Consider the following 26,250-nt stretch of genomic DNA (forward strand, 5'->3'; position numbering starts at 1 on the left):
GGGTTTCCCTTATTCAGATTCCTGTTTTGAAGGAAAAAGTTCAGGGCACTGAGCTATTAATCTAAAAAAGTTCTTTCTTTTCAAACCTTTTAGAATACGTGCTGTATATACATAAAATGACAAAGTCATCTGTAACTAATAACAGCATCTGTTAAATGAGACAGACCGTCAGAGTTAAATGAAAAATATTCAGAATAGCCCTTCACATTTTGTTGTCGTAAAATTGTACCTGCAATTAAATTGTGGATTAAGATGCTAATGAGCTACCTGATTTGCATGTGCAATCAGATTAGCATGTAAATATCAGCTTCTTGCAGGCACTAACATATATATGACTACCTGAGTGCGCCTGCAAATCAAAACGTTAGCAGGCAGGCCCACAATAGCAGATGTAAAGATCTGTTAATCACATTGCTGGCATGTTGGTACCCTTTAATTTGTGGCTTCCAGAACTGCTGAGTTCTCTTAACTGTCGTGCCAGTGGCAGGTGCTTACCAGCGATGGCAGAATCTGGGTGAATGACCTTACAGAACATCAGGATTTTAGTTTTTTCCTGACATTCATCCCAAGGTGCTGGCTATGTCTGTGGGATCCAATCGGGGAATTTTTCTGATCCAGTGGAGGCGGTGGAAAAGGTTTCTGCTGGCTGTGTCCACCTATTCTCCCTTGGGTCATTGTCCCTTATCACGGTGCAAGTGCAAGCTGTATATATCCATGCCTGAATCACCACCGTTCATTGTCAGTACATCAGAAAAGCCAGGCAGTTCCTGGTTACAGTGATATGCTGGACTATAAAACCCAGGAGATGAGAATGCCTCTGAAAGATGTTGCTCTCATACTTAAAGAGTTTGTATCTCTTAGGTGCTCTAGATAAATCACAACTCGCAGTCCATTGCGGAGTGTTGCGATGGCAGCTCATGTAGACAGGCTTGCCCTAACTTTAAAAAACAGTTTGGGTAGCCCTCACAACTGAGAACTCAAGTGAAACTCGTTATTTTCATTCAGGAGTTCAGGCAGGTTTTGCAGTCTGCTTGTGTTATTATGGCTCAGTTGCAAGCAGTGCCCAAAGCAGGCAGCACAAAGTTAACGTAAAGACTACAGGACATACAAACTCAGCAGAGACTGAACGTAACTGATTCATGGGCCTCTGCACAGAGTGCGGGATAGGGACGCACAGACTAAACCGTAGCTACAGAACCTGAAATTTAATTAAAACTCAACTAGGTTCAGTCTTAAAGATTCAAACCAAAGCTCTAAACTTTGGCCAGAACCATCTTAAGAAGGAGAGGCATATCCTCCTGCTACCCAAAACGTAATCATCCTGTTTAGGAGATTAACTGATTTGCTTTTGTTTCACAAGAATATTTGGGAAGCATTCAAAACCTAGTCAGCTCTGAAAGCTGATACATATTTAACAAACTTAATAGGTCCTGAGGCTGAGCAAACTTCAGCCAAACGGCTTTTAAAATGAAGCTCAGCAGTTCTAAAAATGAATCTGCTGGGAGAGAAGAGTTCAGAGAACCTTATAGGAACCAAATTTCACATTGTCTTAGCTGGCACTGTAACAGATTTCTCTGGTAATATATTCAGCATTTCTTGTCATGTCTGTGTAAACCGCTCTGTCTGTTTCTCTAGTTGCAGAGTTATTTATTTTTTTAATTCATGACCCAGAGCACATGGCCTGAAATAGATTTTTAATTATTTCAGGAGAGGATTGTCATTTTTTATTCTGGAATTTGCTTTGTACTGTTTTTCCCCACTCAATTAAACGTCATTTTTAAGCTAACTGTGAAAGGCCAACTAAGACATTACCATTTAACATCCTGAGACCGTCACCTGATGTGGCCTGTTTAAGCGCCTGTTCCACTTGTTCTCTTCTCTTTGATTCAAATTCCAAAGCTTCCTGCAATTTTCTCTTTGCCTTCTTTTCTTTCTTCAAGCGTTTCTGAATTGTTGCTGGAATGTAAATATATTGTAAGAATGGCTGTTAAAGCACAATTAATATCCAATGGTGACAGTAAATAAGTTTATGTTCAATGTTCAAAGGCCCAGTTCTATCTCGAGAAAAAAAATAAATTTAAAATCTGGCATGAATCTGATGTAAAAACAAAAGTACCCACCCAAGTCATATCCTGTAGTGAAACAACAATCTGAAATGGCTTTAGATCTTGTTAAAGATCTTAAAATCTTATTCTTGCTCTGAACAGCCCCATGGATGTTAAGTCTCCTGACCAGAACGTAAGTGTCTCAGACCCTGCCCGGTGGTTCACGTTACACAGACGTCACCAATGTGGACTAAATTCCAGCTACACTTCCGCAGAGTTTGGTTGAGCAGATCATTGTCTTAAATTAATTTCTATCAACAGCAGCAATGTACATCCTCATAATTAAATAAAACTCTCACCCTTCATTCTAACCTTTTCCCTTAATGCTGAGAATTATAATGCACCCTCCTCCTCCAGAAGCTTCATCTAGAAAGATAATCCAAACACACTGATTATGTCTCCCCTGACCACTCCTCACGGATGGAGGAAGTCTTCTGAATGTGTCAGAGATTCGGTTTCTGTTATGTTTTCTAACACTAAAAGGAAATTTATTTCTGCAGGCAAACTAACTGCGTGCAGTGTTGGAGAATCTGAAATGTCAGTAGCAACGGTGTACAGAGTGAAACCCCACAGAATTAAGTGGTAAATTTTTTGGTAAAACTGGAGGTGGATGAATTTTGAAGCAGCATAACTGAAATAACAAGAGCCACTGCCCAAGCTAGAAGCCAGGTGTAACGCTATTGAGAAGCTGGGTGAAGTGGGTACGTACTCAAATGAAAGATCAAATGCGTAGAAAAGGGGTACGTACTGAGTAACGTGAGTACTTTGGCACTTCATCACTAGTGGGATAAAAAAAGAGGGAAAGACAGAGAAACAAAAAAGCATGGGGTGTATGTTGAGAATCTCAGAGGGAAATTAAAAGGGAATTTCCCAGGTAGAACGCGTGTCGAAAACAAGCTTGTAACCCTGGTAAGTAAATCAAGTATATTCTCTTCATCAGCAAATTCTTCTAACTGAAGGACTCCATAAAACTGTACAGTAGCTGCCTGTTTGGACTTAAAAGAGGTAACAGTGCTCCTGTACAGCTTTGCGTTAGATCTCAATCCACTTTACAGTCATCTCATCTTCTCTCCTTCACAGATGGAAAGCAGAAACAGTGCCTTGACAAAGATCATCCACAGCCCATTGGTACAGCCGTGTAAGATTTGGCAGAAAACAGAAGTATTCCTGACTAATCTCAGTCTTAAATCCAATTATTAATAAAGTTAAAACTATAACTAGAGAGCTGTATAGTGTTAACTGTAGCCAGATGACCTATATCTTCATTGGGAATGGCTGACATTGGCTATGATTGTATTCCCTCACCTATATGAATTCAAGCAATAAGATGCACCTTTTAAGATTTTTCCTTTTCAAACACTCCATCTTAATACCATATTTAACCTTATTTTTCACCATTATTTGGGCCAGAACTACATCTAAAATATCTGCCTCTGCCAAGCAGGTTCCACAGAGCAGTACCTAATCCCATGGACTCATCACTGAATCTAATAAATGGAGAAGCAATAGCACTAGAAAATGTAGGTAAAAATAACAGACTAAAAAGAATTTGAGCTTGAACATAAATGTCCTTTTAAAATTACCATCTATTTCAGAGTCAAGCTTGCTAGTCCGTACACTCTGGCAAATACTGATCACAAGTATTGTTAAAATGAAAGTTGAATTTATACAAGCAATATTTTGCAATTCCTTTTATTTCATTTGCTTTTCCTGTATATTAGACACCTGTGAATTTCTAATCAGAAAATATTGTTTAAAAGTTTAATAAAATTTGGAAAAATTCTGGGAAAATCCACAGTATTTACATAACTTTTCAGGACCACTTGTTCATCTGAATTCTTACTGACTTTTACAGACCTTTCTGGATTTGTGAATGCTCCAGTCGGGGGCGGGGGGGAAGGATACCATTACATGGGAAATCTCTGAGAGACTTAAATTATGAATGTCAAAATGTGATCTGTAGAACGTAACTTTCGAAAATTGAACCATGTGAAAGAACCTATCTCTGACTTTCAATAATAATAAAGATGTGCATGTGGTGATGACCTGAAAGACAAACAATCCTGAGGATACCGACACTGACTGAGGATACTGATTATTGGTGAAGTTCTCCTTTGAGCCAGAAGCCAACAAAGTCTGTCAATGGCTTATGGTCTTTGTTGACTTCAGTGTGACTCAGGAGGTGCAGTGTGCTGGCTGCCTACAGGGTGGTAAGTTTTGCTTTATAGAAATACAGCAGTCTCATCCACACTTAGACTGGGGTGATGCAACATTTCTGAACACCCCCTGCAATTTAACAACTTCAATAGTATTTACCGACCCTTCACAACTCGACTCAGAAGTGCCATTTGTTGCCTGTTACCAGGACTCGGTGCCGCAGACAGCTCTGCTCTACACACCTCATTTCAATTCAAAATGCAAAGGAACCACTTAGCACCTACATTTTCGGTCTTATCTAGTTTTATCTTTTGGATTTCACGGATGTAATCCAGAAGTAGCTTTTGGCAAATGAAGTACTATTCCTCTCCTTTAGATGCAGATTTGAACTTTAAAAAGAATACTGCCTTTACAATATCACAGCGAAAAATTCAGATTTACCAATTTAATTGCCTGTTACTATCAAAAGCTTCTAAACAGTCATGGTTTTGTCTTAGAAGGCCCCATGTGGGGACTGCTGTTGTATCTCACTCTCCTGATGGAAAAAAAATTATCTAGGGTTATTTGCTTCAGGTCTTGCACTTGGGTAGACAACTTCTCGTAGTTCCATCTATTTTGTTGCACTGAAGTTATCTACAAGAAAAACTAGCTGACTAACACCTAAACTACAGAAATGTGGGCTAGATTAAGTAGTAAGGTAATGAAAAAAAATCACCTAAATATCCAAATTACAGACATCTTTCTCACAGTAAGTCTGATCCTCAATGCTTGGAGGATAATAGCAGAAAACAAAAGAAATTAAAGCTGTCAAATGAAGAAATCGGGCTGGGAATACACGGGCAGAGTGGTAATAATACATGTGAAAGCTATGAAACTGAATCAACTTTCCTCCACGGAACGAGCCAAAACTCTCTGCGGCCATTGCCCTCCAGGAAATAATCCTTCAGTCACTGTTCTGTCTGCTTACAGAAAAGTGTGCTTCATTCTGTTTTTATTAAATTTAAATCTTTCATTACCAGTGCTAGTCTACGGCTGCATTACACTGAAGTATGAATGTCAGTTAACTCCGAGTCCTCAACAGCTCCAGCTGGAAATGCCAAAGGGTTATACATTTAATAGATATCTAAACTCCATTTTTCATTCACTCACCTCTACTTTGCAGCTCAGCTGTGAGTTGCCTTTCCAAGCTCTCTCGTAGTTCTCTCTCTCTACAAAGCTCCATCTTTAACTCTTTCTTTTCCTGCTGTATCTGCTTCTCCTGGACTCTCGCATTGTCCACAGCCACCTTCAGTAGGCCCTAAAACACACACAAATATAAGAGCTGAAAATATCAATTTGCTTTAGCAGTGACAAAATTCATCCATTTGTTTCTTTTACGCCCTCTAGGAAAACAGAAAAATTAAAAGCGGGAACCCATAGACCTGGAATGCAACTGGGCGTTTGAAGTAGATAAATGTTATATATGAGCAATTCTGTGGCACAGAATCGTTCAGTATAGCTTTTGCTAATTCATCCTACTGATGTGGTTTATTAGAAACGGAGTGCCGTATCATTGCTGACCTTGGTCAACTGCAGGGAGAGCAAAGGAGGAATAATGAGACTGGTGAATTTTAATATGACCATTATTGCCAACTATTAAGTCAAATAGACAACGTATGAAACCCTTTCACGATCGATAATGCCAGACAGTGGAAACCTAAGCATTTAAATAAAATAAATTAGAATTGCAGATACAAAAATAGTTTCTCAAACTTTTTAGAGACTGAAAAAGAAACACATTTTCTCTCTCATCATATAGCCTGACTCTATAGAGAAGAATTTACCTGAATGTTGGTTAATAGTGTTTCTACTGATGAAAGACCATCAGCAAAAAGAAATGGCGCCGGAAATCCAGGAGGCAAGGCCTGTCCAGCCAGTTGGACTTTATCTAAGGTTGGTTTCATTATTGGAATGGCAATTTGGACCTCTTCTGTAAAGACAGGTTTGAAAGCAACATCAGAAAGCACTGGAGATATAGGTAAAAGTAATTTCTAGAAACTAGCATTCTGTTTACCTGGAAATCAAAATAAAAGCGCATTAGTAAAATTGACATTGTTTCAGTCTGGACAGCTGTGATTGTTGCTAAAGGAAGTTTTCAAAACAGTACACAACAATAATAAATATACTGAAGACTGTAACGTAGCTGTAATAAGAGTAAGGACTATTATATGTCAAATTCTACAGAATTATACTACAGAATTGTAACTGTATTATTAGGCACTTCATTAAACCTGAATGACCTTTCTTCATTCTATCATGTTTGCCATTCTGCCATGTGCATTTTTTGTTGCTATAACCTTGACAAAATTCTAATCAAGAAATGTATCACACCTCTTTACTCCTTCAACGTTACCCTTCCCATACTCAGCAGTAAATAATCTCCACTGAGTCATCCCTCCTGCTTAGCTAGCACCAGCTCCACCTTGTCAGTAACGTGTCAGCACGGGTTTTCTTAACAAGTACCTTGCTACTGTCAGCCTTTTAGTCACAGGGAGCAGCCAAAAATGCTTTGCTGAATTATCTCTGTCAGGGGTAGACAGAGAGCTGGGTGGCGGGGGCTGAGAGGAGCGGCCGGGGAGGAGAGGGCACTCCAGCACAGGGCTTGCTCCTGCGATTTACTGCACAGAACTAGACTGATGGATCGCTTACAAATTGTAGAATCGGGACCTGGCAGCTGCCCCTTCACTCGCCGTTTCAAATAGAACATGTTGTTATAGATCAAGCTGTGTACAGACGTGTATCTGCACAGAAACAACATTAGTAATAATTTTTCAAAAATCCTTTAAATTGTGATTATCGGTACTATCACCAATGAACTTGCATTTTTGAATATGATAATTTAAAACATATTTTAGGATAGTAAATGTATCTTCTTCTGTCATATCCCTATGAGTACTTCTTCCACACGTATTAATTTTAAAAATCAAGTTAATTGCTGAAAAACACAAAATCAAAATCTGCTAGCAGTCTTTAAAGCCAGGCTCTGTACATTTCTTTTACTCTGAAATGTTAAAAATATATTTCTGTATAATATTCCATGGAAATCCAGTCTATATATATTATGTTCCTGCACTTGCAGAAATCATGGAGAATATCTTCTCAGCAATTGCTTTTTAGTAAAGCTTGCAACCGTAAGTTCATGACGCACGTGTTTTCTAAGGGCAACTGCACAGCCAGTCCTGATAGTTTCATTTGTCAAGTGTCTTGGTCATATTAAAGCCAGGATTTACAATTAGACCATGCCATATTCAAAAGGCCTCCTTCTCCTACCTCTCATTAAAAAAAAAACCAAACCAAAACCAAACCAGAACTGAGAAAGAATCTGACAACAACAAATTAAACCACGGTGTCTCTACAGCAGTACTCTTATCTAGTTTAACAAACTCCAGGAGCATCTCTTGAGCAGGAAACACTTTTTGCTGTTTCTAAAACACCCTGACTGACAACAAACCAGGAGCATTAAGCAGTTTTCAAGTAGTCTTTGCAATCTCTGTTTAGGGAGTGTTTTGTTTTCACTGTGAAAGTTCATTAAATGGAACATGTTCATAATGATTCTTCACGACTAATAAGAACAAAAGCCAGTAACCCTTCGTAGCTATCATTTTAGAGCTCTGTTCATGTAATTTAAATGATCCATTAAAAAAATACCCCATAAAACACAACTACGGTAACATACTCAGACTATGGAGTTCGTGCTGATTCAGATACACCATTTCTTAGATTTAAATATCTTACATTAGCGGCAGAGTTTTAAAATAAACTGATTAATGTTTGCATGTGATGCTACACAGAAATAACATCTAAGCCATGGAGTCACAGAAGACTAAACAGAAGTGGCATTCGATAAAGGAAGTAATACATGACGTATGCATAACAGAACTATAGCTGCTTTAAAATCTCTAGAAATCTCTACTATTTGGAGATGAAAGTAATAACATTAAATTGGCCGAAAGGAAAATTACTATTGACTGTGAAGACAGGTTGCATGGTCTATGGTTTGTAATGTTACTGTACAGCAGATTGAAGTTTCAAAATAGTATTACTCTTCTTTAAAGAGATAGACACAGCTAAATTAGGTGCTGCTTGCTGCAGTGAGGATCAAATGCAAAAAGAATCATATTTCATCAGACCTAGTCAACACCAGGAAAATAAATAGAAATATAAGAGGTATGCAGGCGATGATTCATTTTGATAATCTGGCCCAAGAGAGACACACAGAGACAGCACACAGATCTAAGCTTCTACCAAAAGACAAATAGGACACAGAGGGTGGGAATTGGGATGACAGTGTAGCAGAGGTCACATCGATTTTCAGCAGCAGTTTTCACACAGATGAGATAACCCTGGACTCTATTTGGCCCATTGTTCATATCCTACCTGTCCCAGAAGCAATAAATTTCCAAGTCCCAGAAAAAGGGCAGTAAAGAAGAAGGATTCTACTTATGACTTCTTATGATTAAGTTTTTGTGCTAACCAAACATGCTTTGCAGACCAAGGTCACATTGCATGTTAAAGTCTGTAATAGCTGAAAACTAGAAGCAGCATATTATGTTTTAGCGTATATGGGTGGAAACTGTCAAACCATTCATCATTTTTTTTTCTGATTGAAATCACACTCTGCAAAGATGAATGATAAATGCATTAGAAATCTATTTCAATCTTGTAATAGGTCTTCACATCTGAATGGTGTCTACATCTTGCCCATATTCTGAATAAGTGCACAGTTAGGCAGAAATTTATTAGCTAGACTGGAGAAATCATAATTGGTAAAGCGATTAAAAATAGCACGTGTTGGAAGCATTTTTTGTGGATTGTATCAAATGCATTTCTTTAATAGAAAAAAGATGTTGATTTAAGCATTTTGATTTTAAAGAACACTAAAAATATAAATGCTAAAATCTGCACTCACACTTATAGTACAACAGAATAAGCAAGAAATAAAGCTAGGGCAACTACAATCTAACCAAGGACACAAACAACGTTTCTATTTATTGAAGCAAAGTGGTAACTTTTATCGAGCTTGTTTGTTAAACCTGCCATGCTTTATAATAGCATTCATGAATCCATTTAGTGTGCAGTCTTTTTATTTTGATTTCTAGCTGGCATCCAGATGAATAGACGAAAGCAAGAATTACATTGCAGAGAAAAGAAATACACGGTAAACACTAACAATGAATGGAATATTATCCCTGGAAAGCACATGGAAATCTGCTAGAAAGTTTCTTGTTCTTAATTAAATATACTAAAGTATTTCATCTCCTGTCTTCTGCCTAAGTTGCAGAAATGGGGATTGGAAAATGAAGCATCAACCTACGGACTAAACGCAGCACTGGGAACGCGAGGAACACGAATTGCTCCCTGCACGACAGTGCATGGCCCAAACCAACAGGCAATTTTATTTGCCAGCTGGTTTATATTCTTTCAGAAGGCACGTTTTTAAATCCATCATTCATATACCTGATACACTTGACATGTCACATCCCTCTCAAAACAAGGTAGAAATATTAAAGCTACAATTTCCATATTGGCTAACACTGGTCAGACCACCAAGTTATTTCTTCACATACGCTTCAACACTTTATCTATCTGCATGTATAAGCGTTATATGTAATCCTCACCTCAAATAGTTTATAAAAAAAAACCCTCTTGCATAAAATAAATATGTGGCATATGGAGAGGAGAGTAACAATTTATACGAAATTTATAGTTATTAATCTGTTAGTTAGTAACCAAGGCATTTGATCTCAGAAAGCCTTCAGCCAGCATTAATATGATGGTTTTGAACATAGATGGCAGCTGGGTCACTCCTTTTCCCTGCCTGTCTGTGGCATACAATTTAGAAACCTAAGGACTAAAATGGTTTATTGCAATTATAATTCTTTGAGTTTCATATCTGAGTGATGGGGATTACATTTAATGGTCCATAGTTACAAAAGAACAGCCTAGACGCTCTAATGGACCTTTTTGACGTTTAATAAAATGAAACTGAGGATCTGCAACACCAGCTGAGTTGTATGTGCTACTCATCTCTGAAAGTAAGATGACACATTTTCAGTTGAAATAGTATTATTTGTCCAAAGATCTTACAGAATCATCTGAACCAATATATCTTTATAGCGGCAAAAGGTCCCTCAACTTCCGGTTACACACCTACTTCACGACAACACTGATAGGCAGCGGTGTCCAAACATGGGTGTTTTGATAGAATTAGGGCCCGAATTCTAATTTTTGACTGCAAAAAGTAGTTTTTCAAAAAAGTGAAATTTCTTATTTTCATTTTAAACCTTGGCAACTTCTGTGTTGCTTAACTAGAAACTAGTAGAATTTTTTTTCTTTTACAGTAAGGTTAAGTATGAAAACCTGTAATCTGAAGCACTGTTTATTTCAAATATTTTATATCTGTAAGTCTGCAAGGACAGGGTTATCCATCTTCAGTGTTTTAATAACTCTGAAAATCCTCCGTAAACCTCTGCCTACCTTTTTCTCCCTCACTCACTGCTTCTCTTACAGGAGCTGTGCACTCCATCAGTGAGAAAAGAGATACCTCCTCCTAACCTGGCACCAATCAGACTTAGAAATTTACTGCTTTAACCTTGTGATTCAAATGCCAAATTTCAAGCCACTGCTCTTTTTCTTAATTACAGGCCCTGAATGAACAGGGTCAATGAATGCAACTGGGGAGTAGCTGATTAATCCAGCGCACTAGCTTTAAATCAGACTTTATTTCATTTCCAAATGACTGATACAACTCTCTAGCACACAAGCATTTTTCTCTACTGAGCTTTGCCATAAAGAAACTTCATTTTAACAATAGCATCTAATCATTATATATACATTTCCAGGCTGCCTTATAAAGCTTTGGAAACTATCACAAAACAGTACCATCAACTATGTTCCGCTTCACGGTATCCGCATCCAAGCTGGTTCTCACCTATGCACTCCGAGATCAATCGATTTTGTCCTGAAGAAGTGTTTAATAAAACCTTTTTGTTGCTTTCAACAGAGGGGAAAACGTAGACCATGTCTGTTCCATGTAGAGCAATGTGCTAGCTTAAGAAAAACTGAGTATTTGGAGTAGCAAAAAAAGAGAAAGCAAACTGTGCAAGCCGTGCATTCACCACCTTTCCTTAGACCTTCCTCAGGAATGATGAGGGTGTGTTTTCCTGAAGGACGTCATGAAGCAGGCACTTAGGGTTTGAATAGGAGAAGGAAGCAAAAAGCAGAGAAATGAAAATTTCACTAGAAAAGTCTGAAATTACAGTTTACAAATTGTCTTTATCTGTGCACTCTTTATCAAGAGGTGCATAATTATACAGCTTTGACATTTTCACCAATGTACTCTCATTAATAACAGAGAAAATTATACCTATTTATAACTTCAACATATTTACAATATACTCTGATGTTCACATGGTACTGACGGTAAAAACACCTGAAAATATTTTATTAATTCTAACCTTAAAAAAAAGGACCCAAGTTAGATGAGATACTAGGTTTTCAATTATAAAAAATTTAATTGAGAACTGCAGTAATTCACTAGCTAGACATCAGAACTGAGTGTTTCATTGCAAGTAACTTCAGTCTAAAGTTCAATATGTACAGATTAAGAAAAACAAATACAACTGATGTCACCTGGTTAAATTCTGTTCATTAAGGAGAACTATAATTAAAGCTACTAATAAATATATAAAAAGCCTTACACAAATGCTATATTTTATATTCACAACAATTATGTAAAATTTTCAGTTTCTCTGTGTTACTGTTATACCCGCTTTCTCCTATGAGCTGCTCCTCAGGCCGCTTTTGGTAATCTGGATTCCAAAACATTTAAAGTTGTTCTGTGCTTTAAGTTGCTTTTAATTTACATAGAAGCTAAGTACTATCGATCTGCATTTTCCATATGGCAACTTAAAGTAACTAGTTACTTTCAGCTAGTAATAGAACCTTGGTTTTCCCCACAACGACAAGAAGCATTATTTCTACTGACAACAGAGAAAAAGTGAAAAAGCGAACTATTCAATAAAAGGCTAGTAATAAAATTACTGCGGCACAGACGAAAGGAGGAAAATGAAACAAAACAAACAAAATCGTCCTCATGGCCATTATCAAGAAGTTATAAAATTTTTCTCAGCTAACTCTCCTATTAACATTCACAAAGGTTTTTTCAATGGTGATTTTTAAGCATCACTGTAGTCTGACTATTCTACAGAGATTTTAGACTGTCAGATGAGGATGGGTAGGAGGAACTTGCCAAGAAAAAAAAAAGATTCTTCAATTTTCTTGGCGAATTCAGCTTTCCCCTATTAATGTTGAGATTATTTCTTCAACTATTTTGTTGCAAATATTTATGACTCCATATGGAACAACAGATGTTGAAGGGAAGGGATAGCAGAAAAGACTTCATTTTCAGCAATTACCCTGCTACTTGTTGTCATACTGTAGGTGTTCTTGGTGCATCTATTTTACATACCACCCTGTCCTTTCACACACTGAAAAAAATGTCAGTTTGGATAATTAATGTAATAACTTTAGTCCAAATCATTTGCACAATATTAATTTATGAAAAAAAAATAAATAGGACAACAGGAGGAAGAAATCAGGAAGGAAGGGGGAAGACAGGAATTGCTTTCCCAGTCCTTCTGGAATACCTGATCAGAAATCAGTTGCTTGCAAAGCAGTGTTGGGTCCTTAATACAAAATCCTTCCCTTTTTTCCTTTGAGACAGGTTTCAGTGACTGCCACCAAGAAGAGAAATCATACAAGAAACAGAAAAACAAAGCTATCCAAGAAGCAGTATGATAAACAGTAAAATTACTGCATTAGAAAGGTGAAGAAACACGGGCTGGATGTGATGAGGATAAACAGGAAGAGGGTTATGGTGTTCAAGCTGAAGAAATGTCTGTTAACGGAACGGTTATCCCACCGGCACAGGCAGCCAGAGCTGGCTGGAGAATGTCAGTCCCCACCATGCAGACGGCGAGGTCCCCTCGCAGGCAGAATTGTGCCTGCTCTGCCACGTCCCCAGGCAGCACAGGCTAGCCGGCTCCTGGCCAAACACAACTGCCATTAGTGAGCATCATGTTCAGATTAATAAACCATGCTTTAGTGTGTAACCAGCAACCGTGCATGGGGGACCCGGAACGGAGGGAGAGGGAGAAGGGTAGTAACTCCATCCCAGCTCCCTGCTAGCTGCGGCTACATGGCTTCTGGACAGGAGGTAGCTCCCAGTTGGAATAACTTGCAGAATGGGCAGCACAAGCTGGCAGCTGCCTGCAAAAGCCACCAACACAGGTCTGCCTGGAGGGTGAGGCGCACTGTCGCGGGCAAGCTCTGCTGACGCCATGTGCGTCCGTAAATGCAGTACTCAAGAACTGACAAGCAAAATGGTGTATCTAAAAAAAGGCCTTCCGTGTCTCCACAGCTAGGCAATCTCTTTCATGTCCCACTCATTGTAATAAAAATATACAATGTGCTTTTAAACAATTTTCATCATCTACTCCCTTTATTGCAGTATTTGGTAGTATAACCCATAATTTGAAACAGCTCTCATTAAAAAGATTCCATTTTTCCTATTCACAAAACCCACACAAGGATATAAATGCTTCCAGAGAGCTGTGATCACTGGGACCAAATTTTCGCCAGCATGGCACACATGCTTGTGTTCCCATTTTGCACCTGAAGACTCCACCTGCCTGCTAAGGCTGCAAATGTGCCCACCAGGAAAGGCTTTTTTGAAGCTGTCTTCCCGGTCCAGGGAACTATTCAAATGTCAGCTGTGCTAGGTGCGTGCAAAGCATATACTCCATGCTCAAAATGGCATTGTTCCCTTTCCCAAAGTCCATGTTCCTAATCTCAGACAAACCCAGGCTGGAATCAAGACACTCCTTGCCTTCTGGGGCCCAGGCAGTAACACAAGTCCTCTCTGGCCCTAAGCAGAGCTAAAGGCATACAGAATTGACCAATAAGGAATGCTGTTATTCCCTGCCATCAAAGTTTAGTGATCACCAGCAGAACTGACTGGTAGCCAGGGAGCCAGCTGCGGGGCTCTGGGTGCCATCAGAATAAGGTAAATGAACCCTAAACCTCAAAGTTAGTAAGTATAAATATTTTTGTAATGTGTTTGTCTTCTGTAGGATTATACACAGTTAATACTATCTAGAGATTATAGTTACATATTGTATGATTTATGCTAACATAGTAATTATGACACAAAAGAATTCATCGCAATATATTTTAAAATAGTATCAAACTAATATCAATATTATTACTGTTAAATTCAATTTCTTAAAGTACATGTATAACTAGCAGTTAAGTCTTCCAAATATTTGAAGCAGGCAGAGTACTCCATTTCCTGGATATTCCTGGGTAATTATTCCTGCTTTATTAAGGTTTATTTTACAACTGTGTAAAATAGGTTATAAAGGACAATTCTGCTATTATGTCCTCCCCTGCTTAAGCTTAATAAATATTATATTCCACACCATCCATTAAAGCCAAGCAGTGGAGAAAATAGGAGTGGTAGTAATCTCCTCCACAGATGTAAAATACCTTTAATAAAATAAGGGTGTATAACAGTCAGGAACAAATTACTGAGGTCTGCTTTAATAAAATAGTACCCTTACAGAAGTATTACTCTTAAGGTACTGATGCTCCCACTGGTGATGCAGTGTATCCTTTCAAAGCAGTATAGCTTGTTAAAATGGCAAGATATCTTTTTGCAATAGAGTGTTTGTGTCCAGGCAGATACAAGGTTTGTATAGAATGCACCCAGGGAGCCATAAAACTGGTGGGAAACATATTTCTCCGTGGTATTTTAGTACTTCGAAAAATTCAATCACTGGGAAAAAATGTTTTGCTGTAAACATCTGAAGAGCCTTATAAAAGCAATGGCTTCCCACAGCACCTGCTTAAATAATTTTAAGAGGGAGTATGTCTTTGCTCATCTTCTAAAACTTGTAGAAAGCTTCTCCTATTAATTTCCCTGGTGCTGTCAGGCTAGGGCACTTTTAATCAGAAATAATTACGAGTGCAATTGGGGGATGTTCACCAGCAGGATTTCTGCACTGTAGAAATAAGACAAGTTTCAAAACTGATCGCTAGGAGAAATACGATTGCCTTAACAGGAAAATAGACCCAGAAAGATGATCACCTTAAAAGTTTCCTTCTGAATGAATTATGAATTCTTCAGTTGTCAAGAAAGAAGTACTCTGCTTATATATCCTAGCATTTGAATTCAGTTCAGTTACACATTGATTTCATAAACCCTGATAATCCAAAGCATGACAAATTCATCCCTTTTTAATTCTACAGGTGAGTAGCAGTTCTGTGCTGTAGCTGTTACCAGCATGATTCCTGGCACAGCCCTGTTGTAGTCTTCCACAGAAAAGAACCGTACCCCAGCCCCTCGACCCTCCCTCGCCGCATGCAGCCCCCGTGCAGTCCCGCAGCAGGGGCAGAGGGCCGGGGGCTGCGGCATCCCCGCCTCCTGCCCACATGGCTCCTGCCCCAGCAGCCAGGGTCCTGCACAAAAGAGGGTGCAAGAGGTGCACCCATCTCCTACCCAGGGCTTCGCCAGCCTGCGGCGTGCAGCCGCACTCCTAAGTGCCGCCGTTCAGATAGTGCCAGTACCTCCCACAGGTATTAGAGGTTACAGAACTGAACCCTAATGCAACTGAGCCTCTCTTGGGCTAAGAAATGGTCAGAATTTGGCTTATCCCAGTCCTCCTCCCCACTTCCACTAAGAGGACAAGTAATAGGCCCTCTGATAGAAATGTTGTCCTGGCGTATCGATATTACATCTTAGTGACAGAATGATTAGAGTCACATATATCAGCATTACAGCAGCTCTCGTTGTGGAGAGCCACATGTCCATAGCAACGTAGCAGGACTCTTTGCCACCAAATAATTACATGATGCTCTGGGGAAAGACAAGTTTTCCTAGCACACAGCCAATCTATCAAAAGGGAAAACTCTTTCTGACCCAAATGGCAGCTGCGATCACAGTATAAATGTAAGCTAACCACCAAGTAGTCCACATCCACTACTTTGCAACCTAATAACTGTTAAGTCTACTGCTGTCACTTATCCTGAGCTCTTTTAAAAGATCAAATACTGGGGAGAGGAAAGAAAGAGGAAAACTTCCTGCAGAAAGCAGCTGCTATCTGACATTAATCTACTGTATTCCTCCTCCAGATCAGCCCGAGCATGGGGTTTGGCTGCTGGGGAGGCGGGAAGCTGGGCTGCCACGGGCTCCAAGCCTCCCACCTTACAGGTGGAGCACCTCTTCAGTGACCACCTCCTTCGCAGTGATGACTCCCAGTACATATCGGAGACAAACCCTCACTTCCAAAAAAAGTGTAAAATTAGATATTTAAACCACAAAAGGCTAATTCCAGCGTCCTGTTTTCCTCTAGCAGGTTACTAGTACAGTGTAGGAGTACAATTCCCAGCAACTGGTCAACTCTGCCCAAGACTTCCAGCACCTGTGCCGTCACCCTGAACCAGCAAAATGCAGAAAGTTATGCTCTGATAGAGAATGCGGCATACAGCAAAGTTTGGCAGTAAAGCCCTGTTGCTTAGGCTAATTTCATTAATAACAGTGTAATCTCTGCTGGCGCCAAAGCACAAAAGCTGGAGCACTGAGGAAACGAAGATTATTTTTTTTGTCTTCTACAGCCACGTGTATGTACAACCCCATTCTTTCATTGATTTGAGATTGCAAACCAATCACTCTAGGAATGTTTTGAGACTCTTCATGAACCTTTTGCCTCTAGATCACTAAAATTTCTAGTAGATTGAAGACAAGCAATGCCACTGGCATCATCCTTTCTAAATAAAATCTACTGAACAGATTTTTTGATCAATCTCTTGGAGTTACATGCTTCTCAACTAAAAACAAAATACAAAAAAATTACACAGAAACCCAGTACTTCAGACCTCTGACACATTTGCAAACAGATTTCAAAACAGCCTTGGATTTGGTGGATGGCTGAAAAATCCAGCCTCATGGACCTGCTGCTTTCTGTGGCTTCTAGATTTGGCAGCTGATGGCTGGAGAGGCAGTGAAGTGCCACAGCGAGCTCTGCCGCTGGCTCACAAAGAAAAACAGAGGGGAGAGAAAACAGCACCATCTTAAGCACCCTCCCACTGCAAATACAAAAGTTGAAAAACCAACCATGACCAAAACCAAAAATACCTTGCCCATATTCAGTAAAAAATTGACTAACTAAAAAGTATCAAACATTTGTCTGCATATTTTCTTCCAAATTACAGAAATAAGGCTCTGCACCCCATTAGTCCATTGGTCCTTCTAGTGGGATTTCCACCAGGTCACCTAGGACCATGAACTCATTGATGTTTGTAAGTCGTATTAAAAACTCTATAAGCACAAAATCCTCTAAAAATGTTTAGGTTTTGATTATTGCTACTGTGACTTATGGCTTTTAGCAACTAAAGCATTTTCCTTTTAAAACTGGCTTACTCTCTTTCTGGGGCACATTATATTTTCACTTTGGCTTATTCTACCTCCTTGCCTTGAAACTGTGCATTACTTGAGAGAGTAGCTGACACACCCATTCATGATAGTGCACAAAATGAAGCTTAATGAATCCCAAATGCAATGTACTTCATGTGCTAAAATCAATGTACATTGCCTGCTACAGTATCTCCCTGTGAAATTGAGGCATTTGCTCAGAAATTTCTCTCTCAACAGGGTCTTTTCTTTTTTTGTAGCGCTTAACTGCCTTTTGTCTGCTCTTGTCTCCCTCCAGTGTTGCTCAGATGGTAATCTTTTATTCCTTGTGCAAACTCATTTGGAAAATGCTGGATGGGCTACAGCTGTGTACTGCTATGTAAGGTCTAATACATGTCAAGCAGTGCTTTATACACGCTGAATAAACACAATGAAATAATGTTTTAATTGATTATTAAAAAGGCAGGGTTCGAGACTGAAAGTAGTACTTAAAATCAGATTTAATCAGCCAGTTTTGTAAAATTCTGAAAGGTATTGATGCTGTACAAACTGCCATTCGAGCTCTAAAGTCTTCACAAAGGTTACTGCAACCCAAGGTGATGAAGCTGGTGACGAAGGTATTTATGGGTTGTTTATGCAAACATGCAAGTTGGTAGCTGATGAAAAACAATCAGTGGATAAAATATTAATGAACCATGAACCTTACCTGGAAAGGTATTTTACCACATATCCTCCAAGAAATGAAATAAAAGACATGTTTTTCAAGAGTCAATCTCTGTTCAGGTTCTGTGGAACCTTTGTAGCTCAGTCATTCTCAAACAGTAAAATATGTTCTTGCTTTTATGATGTATAATGTCTGGATTTATACTCTCTAGTAGTAAATACTGACTTACAACCAATTTGCACTGTTTGTGACAAAGACATCTAAGTTAGATATGCAGTCTAGAACCATTAAAAGTCTCTTTATATGATTTGTTTAAACCCACAAGTATTAGAACATGTGACTAGTTTTTTTTTCCAAAGTCAGAATGTCAGAAATAAATAAATAAATACATTAATAATAATAATAATAAAAAATAATAATTAAGGAATTGGTAACCAAAATAATTGTGGATCCAAAAAAGGTGTCTCTGACCCTCCACAGGACACTACTCGGGGAATCACAGATTTTTTTGAAGGACTATTTGAAAGTTTGGGCAATGATTAATCTGCAATGAAATCCATACTCTAAATTCTTCTTTATACCAATAAACATTCTCCACTGACTGTATTTCTCCATGGCACCCTAGGAATCTATGTGAAAAAATGCACAGTGAAGCAACTAAATCTTTTTTTTTCCTTCAAACAAAAAATGTCAATGTTGTCCTGAAATTTAGGTTGTAAAAACTGATAACTTTTATTAAGTGGCAGCATGAAGAGCCTTCCTTAGCTTAAAATACATGGATTATCAATCAAATGAGAGATAAGCATGGAGCAGATAAAAATGGCAAACAGCTATAATTACAAATAATGTTTTGTGCACGGTTGTGTCTCAAGAATTGTTACAGGATGCTGTGAAAAAAAAAAATCATCTGTATCCACAGTCCAGAATAATATGGTCCATTACAATGACGTACTTTGGAGCAGAAATGTCATTTGTTATGATTCACATTGTTTCTGTGCTATCCACTGAATCTATATTTAGTTTTATTTTTTAAAAAGGATGAATTCACTTTAGAGAACTGACAGCTTATATGAATATTTTAGTTTTGCTTGCAAGTACCAGGAAAAAAACCATGGCATAAAACTCAAGCTCCGAGTTCCCCAGAATGCCTACTGAGAATAAATTCTATGTTTATTTGTATTTCATTTTCCTTGAACAACTGCCTTTCCCTTGGGTATTTATTAAAAGCATAAAAAGAATGAGCCAAATTCACTTCTCAATAACATCCATTCAGCATTGTTGAAGCTGTAAAATTGCACTAGACTAGCCAAGGGGAAAATTTTACTCACCATTCAGTAAATATATACACATTTTTTTCTGGATGAAGATGTATTGTTTAATCTTTAAACTCTCCGTCTGGTCCTGCTTATCAAAGAAGAAAAAGCAGTCGTTTTCTTATAAATTTGTGACCTTGCATAGGAATAGATATGATGATTATGCTCTATTCACTCATTCAGCTGTGGGTTACTTGGGGCAGTCCTACACTACACGTTTCCCATTGGACTTGCTGAAGACTTCAGCAAAGTTTCCATCAACTCCACTACATAAAGAACCAGTTACATTTTCTTCTGTAGTATTTGCCTGATGATTCCCATAAATAATCTTATTTGACCTACAATCGGAAATCCTCAGATTAAGGAAATGTTAATGGATTAAGAATGGCTTAAGGTGAATTCGGCCATTGGGAAGGTCTACTCTCAGTGTCAGGTTGGAGGAACATTTTTATACCACAACCAGTGCATGACAGAACCATCTATTTTCGTAGCAACCAAACCAGCCAAATTCACCAAAAAAATGCTATGAAACAGAAGCTATCGGTCAGGTTATGACCACAGCTGAGATGGTTCACAGTGCAACAGCCAAGTTGTCTCCACACTGTGCCTCTCCCACCTCCTGCGCCAAGCTTCCACCAGGCCAGGCTGAGCTACCCAGGGTCACTCTTCACCTACTAGTGCAGATGTCTTAAAACTGTCTTGATACCATACAAAATTAAAAATCCAATTCCTATTATATAAGATCATTTCTCCCAGTGCAGTTGACCATCACCGTGGGTTTTATACAGCTTGATTATGTCTTTTTCAACAGCGCTTCCAGGAAAATTCGTTCCACATTAACACTGCAGCATGCAACTACAGCTCCTAAATGGAGTCCATGGCCAAGAACAGGGGTTAGTGCTTCTTGCCCACTTCTCTCCAAGAAATTACAGTTCATAGCTTGTTAGTAGAAAAATGATGTCTTTAAGATCTAAGCCAATGTCTTTAGAAATATCATGGATTGTCTTTATTGCCAGCATAACAACCCCCCCAAAATATAATAGCAAGTAATGTGACCATTGCCCTCGGCAGCACCATTAAACTGGGCAGTGAACTACTTCAAATAGCTGCGAGTGTTAAACATTAGTTCTGCCTTAAGTAGGTTGATTTTAACAGTCAAATGTGCACTGCAGTCTATCCGAACATTAAAAGCACCTTTCAAACTTAATTTTACAGAAATGTTAACGACCAGAACAAACTATTGAAGGCAAAAAAGAAAAGTAATTATTTCAACAGATGAAAGGAAACAGTAAATTAACACTCTTGTTTTAAAAGGGGGCTCAGTAACTTATCTGCTTTAAGGAAATACCATTAACTGAAGGCACTATGGATATTTCACTTAACTTGTTTATGGTTTGGGGTTTCTTTTCTCTTCTGGCCTTTAAAAACGAGGTTTGAGGCAAAAGGAGAGCTGTAAATCTTAATTGAAATACAACAAGTTCCAGAAATGCCTTATCAAAATCATAGCAACAGAACTGGGTCCTAAATATCTATGTTATGTGTCATGTGCACACATGTAACATGCAGTGAGAGGAAGGAAAAAAAAAAAAAAGACAGAACAGAACAGAACAAAGCCTTCAACAGTGATAACCTTTATGTCCACAGAGGCCTCTAAAGACTAAAGAATGGAGTAAGACAGAACTGGAATGACTCAGAAGTATTCCTAATATACCACCAGTGCCTATGTGGACACAAAAAAATAGGGACAGCTAAACTAATCCTATTATTACACTAAAAATTACCTAGGGAGAAATCTGTCATAGCTTAGAAAAAGTTAAGCTGCTTGTTATAAAATGCAAAAAATACTGATTTTTGTACATGAGCTGTTATTCAGTGCAATTTTGAAAACTGTTTAAAAACAGTCACTGGCTTGCAAGCAAGATTTTCTTACCATATGTGTTGCAACATGGAAGCAGACTGTAGACATTTCCAAAAGGAATTTCAGATATATATTTTAAAAACGTTTACAGCAAAATGTAGGTGATCATAACTTTTTTGTGGATGTGCATTTTCCACACAATAAAAAATGCACTGATATAAATGTGGGGTTTGAAAATAATTTATTCTGCATAATAAGCACAGCTACATATGCTTTTCATTCTGAAATCACTCATTCGCAGACTTCAAATGATGAAATGGTAATTATTCTTGTGACTTATACACGTCCACTTTGAAAATATGGCCAAATGTAGGTTTATTCAGCAAAGCTGCATTGCTGATGAAAGTGGCTTTAATCTTGGCTTTTAATTAATAGTTTTTCATAAAGGATACTTTAGTGGATAAAGATATGATATTGTATTGCATACATATCGTTTTGCAAGTGTTTATGCATATTTCTATAGATATTTAATGCTATACACACGCGCATTTTCATGTAAGACATACATGACCTAAGAGGTAAGGAAAGAACTGCATTCAGAATTTAGCAATACTGAAGTAAATTGAGAGTTGGAAGGTCAGGAAAAACTGATGATGTAGCCTCAGAAATCACTGGCTTTGACAGTAAAGCCAATTTGAGTAGTTCCCACGCCCTATAGTTCATCAGCCCCTTCTGTGAAAATCTTTTGGATGCCTGTTTTTAAACTGCATCATATAAATAGAGTCTCCTCACTAACACCTCTGGATGATATAAGGATTATTATTTTGGGGAGACATTTCCTTGCTTAAGGTATTTTGATGTGGAAATAGACACAATCTGGTTCATTCTTACCCATTACTTAAATCATGGCAGTTAATGTCATTTGTCATAAAAATAGGAATGGGAGTTGTTTAAGGCCCCCCTTTTTTTTTTTGCTAGCTGAACAAAATACATTATCTTGTCCGATTTAAAGAAATTGAGGAAAGCGTGGAAAAGTACACTTCAGAGTGCAGCCTTTGATGGAGAGAGCACAGGTAGGTGACATCTCAAGGCTTCACCCCCAGGGTGAAGTCGGAGAAGAGCCTGCCCTGGTGCTAACTGGCAGGTTGGACACAGGGGCTGGAAGCAACTGCACCCACACAACCAAGACAGAGACCTCCCAATGCAGAAAGACAAGTTTGATGGCAAGTGACTGCATCAAGGCTATGACAGGAGACCAGAATATCATTTGGGAGATGACCAGAACCACAGAATGGTTGAGGTTGGAAGGGACGTCTGGACGTCATCTTGTCCAATGCCCTGCTCAAGCAGCGCCACTGAGAGCTGGCTGCCCAGGCCTGCCTGAAAAATCTGACTAAGTGGCAGAGAAGATAAGGTAGACTTCAAACTCAGGATATCTAAAACTGGTATGATATCTAAATAAGGTATGAGTGGAAGAGGGCTGGCAGTTAAAAAGATTACTGGCATGAAAGGAGAAGTCTATGCCACAAATTAACTCTCCCGGTTAGTAGCCTCTGTTCACCTGAGGGTATTAAGGAGGATAATTCAAGGAATAAGCAATAGCTGAAGACAGTCCCTCAAGACAGGATTATATGTTTCAAACCCTTTAACCCTTGTATCAGACCCACTCAGAAACTGCCAGATACACTACCCAAGTCAAGCTGCAACCTGCCACCTCTGCGGTGATCACCCACATGTCGGATCAATCATTATTTGGTATTGAGTTGTGATAAATACCATCACGTTCAAGCCTTCAAACAACAACTCCTTCAACAACAACTTCTTCAAATTCATTATGACAGTATTGTTGCTATAAACACATCTGCATCAAATAGTAGGGTAAGAAGTGCTTGTGAGCCAGCAGTCTAAAAATCATAAGTTTTAGCTGCACACAGCAGGGTATACACTTATTTAAAAATAAATGTGAAATTCAGTCTTCCACAAAAGAAGCAGTGTCATGAGAAAACTCAGGCTTTAAGTTTTGTAAACGCTGCGTTTTCAATATTAGAGTGTCAGTCTTCATTCACTCTCTGACAAGGTTGTCAATCAAACAGCAATCTAGTTTTGTAAGACTTTAACCAAAGATCAAAGCAATGATACTGCTGAGTTCACATTACCTTCCCAGAGATAACTACTTGAACACTTTCATAGCGCTGCATCGATATTAGCTTTGCACCGTTCCTTCCAAGCAAATAAAACAGTACAAAGTTTGACAGCCCTTCTGGCTTCTGCTCTCAGCCCTGAGCTAAACTGAATCCCAGTCCCCATCCTCTCTACTACTTTACAACTGCCACCTCGATATTGAAGTTGAGGATCGCAGGACTTGCATTCAGTTAAACTTCCGTCAATTAAAAAGAAAATGAAATGTGCTTTCTGTCTCCTTTGGGAAACACACTGAATGTCTTTTGCTCAATAACAATAGTTGAGCAATAAAAAGATGAGTGAGCAAAATGTGGTATATCATCGTTTTGCTTTTGACTTCAGCCCAATGGCAAATGAAAGGCATCCAAAATCAATTTCAAGAAGCTAATAAATTCAGTGTGTGAAAGCAGCTAAAATATAACTTTTGCAGCCTCATCATCAAGCTGATTTGTAAGCAAAGCTGGGCCCAATTCCCGCACACTATGTTGCCCATATTTTCAGTTTCATGCAGGTAATATACTATTTCTACAGAGTTTATATTCTGAGGCTAAACATAGATATATATATATCTTCTTTCCACAAACATACGTCCTGGTAATATCATAATAAAAATCTGAATGTACTATGCCCAGGAAATCATGTCGATCACTATCAGTTACTTCCTCCAGTAACAGAGAAAGAAAGGTGAAGGCTAATGCTGCACGCAAGGGCATGCTCGAAGCAGAACGACTGCTCTCCACAGCTCCACATAACTTTCGGAATAGACCTCTTTATGGCAGCATGGGGAGGGGGCTGCTGGGGTTTTTATTTGCTTGTTAACTGCCTGAGAAGCTTGCCAGACCATGCCCATCTAAAGGCAAGCTTCCAAAGGGAAATCAATTGACTGTAATTACAACATAATTTAAAGTACTCATGGAGCAATGCTGAATACCTTCAATGTATAGCTTCTGATCTTACTAGGAAGCAACGCAGAGGGCTTCCACTGACTCCAAGCACTTACTTCAAATTTACATGAGAAGAAAATTTGATTCACAGTTTCTACCATGACATAAGAAACCTTGGTTCAGGGTTAAGTCCATCCAAATGATTCAGTGGCAACTGCTCTTAAGAGCTAACTGGCCTATGCCATGGGGCTTTCTACGAGATGTGATTTTGCAATGCAATTACAAATAAACTACTTGAGAAAGGGCGGGATGGCACGGATGTACCTCACCTGGCTTGTATGGCCAGGACCAACTCCTACAAGAGCACGGATGATGCACCACCTTTGGTTACACACCAGACTTGCACATGCAGCATGAAAAATTGCCAGAAAATATTGAGCCAAGGCATGTAAACAAACAGTTGTACAGCAGGCCTGGGAACTGCATGCCTCTATTGGAAAAAAATCAGAATTTCTGAAAGCAACAGTTTCTATTCCTGACATACCCAATCTGCATGATGCCTCTTGGATTTTACTTACTTAGATTTTAACTTATTTAGAAGTTAGTAACAGTTTTAAAATTTTTGTTGGGGTGTGGCACTTATTTAAAAAGAATAAATCATTTAAAAAAAACCACCCCACACCGAAATTGAACAGGTTTCTGACCTTGGAGATTTCTGTGTCAATATATTTACTTTTTTCTTATAGAAAAAAAGACATACAGCAAGAAAAAAAAGAAGGCAGGCAGCCAAGCTGGGTGCTGGATAGAGCTTGAATTGGCAGGGTAAAATGTGGATAGAGAGTGCAACTGAAGAATGATAGCGTATGTGGACTGGGGACATGTGCAAGTTTTAGAAAACAGCAGGTGGAGAAAACTGGAACAGACTTATATTTAAAGGGGAGAAGTTAGAACTAGGTGAGAACAGTAAAGGAATCACACTCAGAGTGTAAACTATTCATTTTATCACAGTTCATACTGTGAACATGTCCAGGTTTTTCCTTCTCGAGGCAGAAGCAATGGAAAATGCTGCTCTTTCTTGCTCTATTTCTTCACCAGAGCATCATCCTCCTCAGACGGTGGCAGCTTTTGGTAGCCTAGACTGTTGTCATTGGACCTGGGACAACTATTTCCTCACACTGCAGAAAATACTACGTTTATTTTTCATGTCAGAAATATCAGATCTTGTTTCCTCTGTTTTCACTCCATGATTTTACTGACCAGATGAAAACGAGTGACTATAAAACCCAACTCGAATCTGAATTACACTATAAACCCCTTTTTCTTTTGTATTTGTTATATCTATTTTACCTGTTCACCTCCAATTTTTATAAGCAAGAGGAAATAATATTTTTTTTAGTCTCAATCACTGTTTCTCCAGCTGAAGACAGTCCGTGCCATGCACTCTCTCCACACTTTCAGCTTTCTAAAACACCTCCATCAAAAACAGGAAGTCTAAGAGACTGTTAATGATATTTCTGTAATACCACAGAAGCACAAGAGCATCTTTCAAATGCAGTAAAGCAGGTTACAAGGTGTGCG

The 26,250-nt window shown here is 38.7% G+C and overlaps 1 protein-coding gene across 3 annotated transcripts in view; it reads right to left on the minus strand.

Moving 5' to 3' along the window:
- The window catches only part of DACH2 (dachshund family transcription factor 2), a 303,620-nt gene that overhangs the window by 12,210 nt on the left and 265,160 nt on the right, over positions 1–26,250 (minus strand). For 2 of the 3 annotated variants that reach the window (XM_054214014.1, XM_054214011.1), the window contains 3 exons: positions 6,086–6,231; positions 5,412–5,559; positions 1,813–1,956 (listed from right to left, as the gene is read on the minus strand). In XM_054214014.1, coding sequence (XP_054069989.1) covers positions 1,813–1,956; positions 5,412–5,559; positions 6,086–6,231 — 438 coding nt within the window. The remainder of the gene's footprint in view (positions 1–1,812; positions 1,957–5,411; positions 5,560–6,085; positions 6,232–26,250) is intronic. The other variant, XM_054214012.1, reaches the window with a different exon arrangement.

The sequence above is a fragment of the Rissa tridactyla genome, chromosome 9, assembly GCF_028500815.1.
Source record: "Rissa tridactyla isolate bRisTri1 chromosome 9, bRisTri1.patW.cur.20221130, whole genome shotgun sequence".
Lineage (NCBI taxonomy): Eukaryota > Metazoa > Chordata > Aves > Charadriiformes > Laridae > Rissa > Rissa tridactyla.